Source organism: Geospiza fortis, unplaced genomic scaffold (genome assembly GCF_000277835.1).
Source record: "Geospiza fortis unplaced genomic scaffold, GeoFor_1.0 scaffold54, whole genome shotgun sequence".
NCBI lineage: Eukaryota > Metazoa > Chordata > Aves > Passeriformes > Thraupidae > Geospiza > Geospiza fortis.
In genome coordinates, this window is record NW_005054301.1 from 18189365 (window position 1) to 18197096 (window position 7732).

The 7732-nt window shown below is 42.0% G+C and overlaps 1 protein-coding gene across 1 annotated transcript in view; it reads left to right on the plus strand.

Moving 5' to 3' along the window:
- The window catches only part of RGS6 (regulator of G protein signaling 6), a 241913-nt gene that overhangs the window by 134625 nt on the left and 99556 nt on the right, over window positions 1–7732 (plus strand). Inside the window, exon 3 of the mRNA XM_005417659.3 lies at window positions 3396–3495. Within this exon, the coding sequence (XP_005417716.2) occupies window positions 3396–3495 (100 nt within the window). The remainder of the gene's footprint in view (window positions 1–3395; window positions 3496–7732) is intronic.

Sequence of the window (7732 nt, forward strand, 5' to 3'; positions counted from 1 at the left end):
TGGGTGGGTGCAAAACAAAGGCTGGTGTAAAGGGTCAGATCTTCTCTTTGTAGAGAACTGAACAAAACCTGGAAACATTGCTAGATAGAGGTTTTTAATATTTTAATTAACATTTGATTATAACTTTAGGAAAGGATAAAATTATCATCAAATGTTTCTTTGAGTATGCCATGCTCTCCTCTTTGATCAGGGCAGAAATTTGCTGTAGAGCACAAGAAAAGCATGTTTGGAATGGGAAGAATATGTACAACCAGGGGCTTGTAGCAGACTGAAAATTCCGGGCAGGCTGTAGGAGGATGACGTGTGTATTCATGTCTGGATCAGACGAAAGGATGGGAGAGATGACATTTGAGTAGAAAGAGAAGGAGAAAAACATCCAGCAATTTGAAATAAGGAGAACAGTAAGTGCCACTAGTGTAGTCAGGCTAGAAGACAAGAGTAAGAAGGACCCTTTTGGGAAGGAGTTATCTCTAGGGTAACTTTGTTTATTTTTTATTTAAAAATGCAGTAGGTATTTGTAATTGTAACTGAAACTGAAATAAATGTCTCCATTTGGGACACCGATGCCTGCTTGATTGATTGAAATGGGAAGTAGTTTAGGTAAAAACAATGTATCTTGATTTTAAGATAATTAAAGTTTTATTTTGCTTGAAATTGAGCTTTTCTTGTAGTGTTAATGACATAAATCATGCTGAGGGTTCCTTTAGCTTACAGTGAGCAAAAGAGTAAAAACTTTATTTTCCCACACTGAGGTAATTATTTTAGCTCATTTTTCATTCTGAACTTTTAATTCAAATAGAAAAAGAGAAAAAACCAGTTTTACCAAATGTTATTCTTATGATTCTTGAAGCCCTGAAATGTTCCTGGAGACATGGGGTACTCATAGCACATTTCAGAGCAGTTTCCTCCTAATACGCATGGAAAAATCTTTCTCCAATGTCAGCTACAAGTACATACAGATGAAGACACATAAGTAGTTGGTAACACAGAGGGATTTTCATTGTCTTGCAGAAACAGTTCAGTCTGGCTGACCTTCCTGGATGAAGTCTAAGACTCAGAATGGAGTCAGGTTCTTCTCAGTGGTGCCAAGCAAGAGGATAAGAGGCAATAGGAAGAAACTGATGCACAGAAAGTTCCACCTGAACATGAGGAAATGTGATTTTAGTGTGTGGGTGACTGAGTACTGGAACAGGTTGTCCAGAGAGGTTGTGGAGTCTCCCCCACTGGAGATATTCAAGATCCTGGATGCAATCCTGTGCCATGTGCTGTAGGATGACCCTGCTTGACCAGGGAAGTTGGACCAGACGACCCGTGGGGGTCCCTCTTGGCCTGACCCATTCTGAGATTTTTTGTTCATGCTTTGCAGGTGACTGAGCTGCCCTGTCACCCCCTAGGTCTGATCTTGGAGTGCTGCAGCCTTGTAGGCGTGGGTTAATAACAAGTGATGCTGTCAGGCTCCTCTCTGTAGGGGGATACAATATAAGAAAATGGAAGTAGTATAGAAAGTAATCTTACCCCCTAAAGAGTTGCAGCTGAGCCAATTATTAGAGATTAGGAGCAGGCCTGATTTTAACAGGCACACCTCTAACCAATAAAGAAGAGTGTTATAAAAGAGTGGATTGGTTGGCTACTGTGGGGACTAAGAAGAGTCAGTGTTGAGAGGAGCTGCCTACAAAAAACATCAAGGAGGTATGAAACTCTAGCAATATGGAACCTTTGCAATATAACGACAATAGAACTCTTGTGCTGTAATAACAATGCCTCTCAACAAAAGGAAGTGCTTTTTGTCCACTCTTTAGCAGAGCAGTTACCTCTCCAGGTATCAGAGATGACCAGTTACTTCTCCAGATATCCTTAGACTGAAAAAAAAGCCCAATGCTTTCATCAGCAAACAACTTTGCATAAGGCTCTGGCAAAAGGGAGAAGTGGTATTCATTTTCATAGTGATTCATTTATGGGGAAAGTATCACTATTCTATCACAAATTAACTGTGTAGGTACCCAAAGCTCATGTAGTGTATTGAAAATGTCAGGATATTTTCATCTTTGTGATTTCATTCCCACTGAGAATTTGTTCAGGATGTGTTAAATTAAAAGTAATATATAAACAAGGTGTGAACAGTTCAGTTAAATGGTAACCTGAGGTTAAAAACACAGTGATCAAATTCAGTGCCTGAAGTTGGCTGGGAAATTGTCTTACCACCTTGGGAAGACTTGAGATTAAACTTGTTTTGAAATGTAGGTGTTAAATCTGTGAAAAAAACTCACTTGCATATGTAAATGAAGTGGCTTCCCAGAGATGAAGAGAGCATGTTGAGCTCTGGGCTGCCTTTAGGAGAGAGAGGGACCATGCCCACCGTGTAACCCCTCTGCTGTGGTTCTGTTTTGTAGCATCTGTAAGGAGGAGATCTTTTGGTAAAATCAGGGCTATGCTCTCTGTCTGGCTGTTCTCGGCCAGCTGTCAACAACAGAGGGTGGGGCTGTGCTGTTGACTGCTTGAGCTAACAGAGACAACAGCTTTGGGGTTATTTTTGTTGGGCTTCTGAGACCCTACTAACTTGAAAGGAGTTTTTGGAGATACTGAATTTCTGCACTGCGCTTATGTTCAGTTTTTTGTTCTCCCTAGCATTGCCTTCAAGTAAATGCATGGCAAATAGCCTTAAAAGGAACAAAAATCCCTTCCATTTCAGCATAAGCAGGAGGAGGATTAAGCTCCTTCCCCCACTAATAGGATCCTCTGATTGCCATGGCTTTTAAAGATGATCGTGTATCTTTCTGTATGTGATAGATTGTGTGTGCCTGTGAACTGAAAGGTAGCTTGGCTTTGAAAACCCACTGAATTTTCCCCTATAATAATTTTACTTTTGGTTATTTACTTTGTGTGCTGACCATGGGACATGTAGCATTCTAGCAGAAAAAAATGAGGCAGGGGAAGTTCTCCTGCAGCTGTTCCATCTTAGACTCTTCTCAAGCCGTAGAAGGTTGGTGACTCTTTGGGACCCTTTGGAAAATGAAAGCTCTCACAAGGTTATAGTATTGAAGATTCAAATTTATGTGGGAGCAGAGGGGAGAGTGGACTGGATGAGAACCTCCTTTAACTGGTTGAAGTGCAGTCCAGTTCATCCGTGGAGCAAACACCACCTTTCTATCACAGTTGCAGTTGGATTGTCAGTATCCAACCATTGTCTTTGAAGCTAGTCTGTGTTATCTCACGCTTTCTAATCTCAGGGTTTAAATTTGGGCAGGTAGCAATGTCTCTACCTCTGTGTTTGTGCAGTAATACACATGGTATATTTGACACCCATTCTACCAGCAGGGCTCCAAAGCACTCGTAATATAGAAGTGTTAAGGTCACCATTTTGCATAAACCACAAAGTATTTCCTTTCTTTTGGCAGATTGAAGACATCGTTACGAGAATGCAAGATGACAAAACAGGTGGAGTTCCCATCCGCACTGTCAAGAGCTTTCTGTCCAAAATCCCCAGCGTGGTCACCGGTAAGAACCGCAATTGGCAGAGAAGAGAATGTGAGCTGGTACTTGCTGGCTCTAAACAAACATACTAAAGCCACAAAAAAGAAGAAATGTGGGGGCTTAATTTTTCTATATGTTATTCTGTTACAGGCTGAAGTAAGATTCCTTACACCTGAACAAAGATTCCTTAGTTCTGTTTTAGTAAACAAGCATTTCTATTTCTTTGGGGTGAGTTATTAAAAAATGTTACGTGTCAAAGTATCACCAGTCAGAGTTACTCCCTATGACAGGGGTACGACAATCTTAGGTAAGAGGTCAGGAAAGAAAATTGGAATTGTTTCCTTGTTCATAACCAAGTACTCTTACTGGACTTTGATCACAGGTTGAGGAACGTGAAATACCTTTTATGCATGTGTGCTGCTTTGTAAAAGCTCTGTGTACAAAAGTGTGGATGGTGCAAAATGGGGAGTTAGAGTACAAAACCATCCCTCTGCGTATTTCCAGACAGAGTATCTTCCAATGCAACGAAGACCTCTGCCAGTGATAGATGATGAGTTTATTCAGGGTGATGTAAATTGTATGGAGGATTTTGTACTTGGGTTTCTGGTACCTGTTTTCATTGACTAAGTAGTAGTGCTCCTGAAGGTTCCTGGGGAAAATAACCATTTATCTGATTTGAAAACTCATTCCATAAGCTCAAGTCTGCAATACACAGACTGGATGTCTTAAGATTGACTCAGCTAAAAGAAGTTTCTGATATTCTGGTTAAAATTCATGGCTTTAAAAAGGTAATCAATCTAGTCACCAAGCCACTGCATATTACTCAAAAGGAAATAGGAGACCTCACAGGATTTTTAAACCATGGTTAGCAGTTCTCTGGCATGATGGAAACTGCTCCCAATTCTGGAACAGCAGCTGCAATTGCATCGTCTTGAAATGGCTGGTTTTCACAACACAGAGAATTGTGAAAAGATGAAGATAAAATAAGAACAAAGCTTCTCTCCAAAGCCCATAGAAATTCTTATATTTGGAGAGGAGCAAGCTCAGTACCATTCCCTTCAGGTGATTTGAAGGCAGTTCCCATGGACAGTTCACGAAACCTCTGAATTTGAAACGTATGGGAAAATAACAGCCCAGTAGAGAGCCCAAAGTTTTCTCCATTTGTTATTTTTCCTTTCAGATGCATAGATCTGCCTGTTTGTAAACCAAAAGCAAAGTATGTATGCTGTTGGTGATTGACTGTAATAGATAGGTGAAGAGGCAGGAGCACCTACATTTGAATGGAATCTGAGGGCACTGGGTTTGTTCAGTCTGGGGAAGGAAAAGCTGAAGGGAATGAGAGGCTACAAAGACAGGGTCAGATCCTTTCTCAGGAGTGCATATTGAAAGTACCAAAGACAATCTGCACAAGTTGTGGGGGAAGAAATCCTGACTAGATTTACATATAGGAAGAAAGTTGTTTATGGTCAGAGCAGGTGAGCATGGACCTAGCCTCTCTGCTGTGGAGGAGCTGTGGAACCAGTGTTTTGCAGCTGTTCAGAAACCCCTGGGCCCAGCTGAACTGAGCAGTCTGACCTAACTGTTCATTTGGCCTTGCTTTGTGTGAAGGTTGGACGAGACAACTTTCAGAGAATCCTTCCAACCTGAATTACTCTTACGGTCAGTGGATACTCAGTTTTAGTGCTTGTCTAATTCCTCACAATGTAATGAACACATAAGAAGAACTTGTATTTTCAAAAACTTTGTACTTCCTCTTGGGAAGAGCTCAATTCTAGACCATGGCAATCTCACACACTTTTTATTTCTACCGGAAAAATGGAACAGCAACGCTGAGATGTGATTTACTTGGCAGTCTCAGAGTGACTGTGATTAACAGGGATTTATTTTTGCTTGACACTTCTATTGTAATTGCTCCTCACAGGAGAAATATAAAATCTTAAAGGAAAAGAAATATTACAGGAGTGCCTTGGTGCTCCAAACAGGCAGCTCTGTTTATAGTACAGCGAAGTGGGTGTTTGATTTAAAGTTTGAATACCAGGGAGAGAACTGCTCGTCTCTGTTTTGCTTTCATCTGTCCTGATGCCTTAGGTGTGAACAAGGTATTGGGTAACACAAGGAGAAGAAGCCTCAGGGAGTTATCAATAATGGTCTTCTCTTGACAACAAAAATCTGGGAAAAGGGATGAAAAAACTTTTTTTGAATGTATGATGAGTTTGTGCAGGTATGCTGTGCCAAAGACACATTTCAATCTGCTCTGGAAGTAGATTTTCCTCTCCCCTTCCCAGTCTTTTGGCTCACTGTAGGTCAGTCAAAGGAGGACACATCACACCATTATCTTCTTGGTAAGGTCTTCACTTTTACGGGCAAGTCACAGAGAATGAAAGCAGGATGGGACCAGTCTCTGTGGCTCCTATGTGTGTGTCAGACATTGTCCAATGTTCAGTTTAGAGTATGGAATATAGAAAAAAATGCCTGGGGGCAGATTTTGAGTGGTGCTGTGATCCGTGCCCAGAATAGGTTGTCAGCCAATGCACATAATGGCAGCTGCTGCAATAAATGGAGTTGCATGTTTCTCTTCTAGTGTGAAAAGATTTTCTCAGTAAGGCTTTTGTTTCTGTAGACGAATTGTTAATTCTATTTTCACAGTTATCAGACTGTTGTAGGAACATCTCATTACAGTAACCAGCAACAAAACTGGCTTTCTTATCGTCTTTTCAATTTTCATATAATTGTGCCTTAAAAGTAACCTCATTTTTGGCAGGATGACCAAACACATATACTTTTTTCTCTCACAGGTTCAGACTTGGTCTTATACAACATTGCAGCACTGACTTCCTTCCTTGTTTTGGCAACAGCAGAGCTTTCCAGTACAAAAAGCCTCCTTCATGCTTCCCAGTTTGCCACACATTCCCGACCTTGTTGCAGATTCTCCTGTTTTGTGTCCTGTCTGATCCTGTGTGTAGGCATCTTTGCTACCATAATCCAAGGGAGACATGCAGTCTAAACCTTTGCACTAGACTGCCTTCCTCCCAAGAGGTTTTGATACAGCTTCATTCCGCTTCCCTGACTTGAAGCATGGCTGTCCCCACAGCTCCATTTGGAATGATACCTCCTCCCAGCAGCAGTCCTATGGCCGGTCCCTTGCTCCTGCACTGCTCCTGACCCTCACCCCAGCACTCGTCTTCCTGCTCTGCTCCCAGCTCTGCCTCAGTCACTGTGGGTGGATTGGTGAGTTATGTCCTGGCTTGGATTGAGTGCTGCCATGCAAGCTTAGTGCACACAGCCCTGCCAGTGCACTTCACTCCTGTCCTGCCATGTCTGTCTTACATAAGCCCTGGACCTCTCAGCAGAAAGTGCCAGTTTCACTGAAATGTGCCAGATGGCCTGTCGCTACTACAGACTCATGAGCTAAACCAAGTTTAAACTGCTGTGTGTCTCTGTCTGAAGAAGCCAGCATGTGTCTTGGCAAGTGCCCATGGAGTTGTCCCAGAACATATCAGAATGTCACTTACTCAAAGAAAATGCATTTGGCTGGAGTATGGAAATCCCATGGTGTTGTGAAAGAGAGACTTTATTATTGAAAATGTTCCCTGATGATGTAGTTCAAAACAGTCATGTTCTGCTGGAGAACTTTATATACCCATTGAGAAATTGGCTCCCTTGGGGCCAGTCTGAGGGTGTTTGTTGCCTTTTCCCTTCAGAGGAGGTCAATCACATCTCTCATCCAGATACAGCAGTCACAGGCCCAAGAGAGAAATAAGTTCCTCCTGTCCAGAGTTTGAAAGGCCCCTGTTCAGGTGAACTGTGCAAAAAAAAAAAGGGAACAGGCTTAGGACTGGCAATGGTGGCAAGAGCCAGCATCTATCACCTAGCATGGCCTGGAGAGCAGGCTGTAAGGCTGAGTACTTGGCCAGAACGTTTGCTTTCTTAATTTTTCTTTTCAGGGATAGAACTTGCCTTGGTGCCTTATGGAAACTACGATCATTGGGACCAGAGCCTCCATGAGCTGACTACCAATAGATTTGGCTTCCCTAGGCTGTCTGTCCAACTGCCTGCATCACCTTAGCACAGGGCTTTCACTGCAGGACTGAGTCTGATACAGATTTCCCTCAGCATTTGGGTAGTTTTGTTCTAGATATTCTGTCTTTCCTCTGTAGTTCTGCTTTGAAAAATAGGACACTTGAAAAGTGGTACTGACTCTGTTTCAGACAGTTAATAGATGTAGATAGTCCCAAATCTAAACCAAGTTCAATCTTCTGCT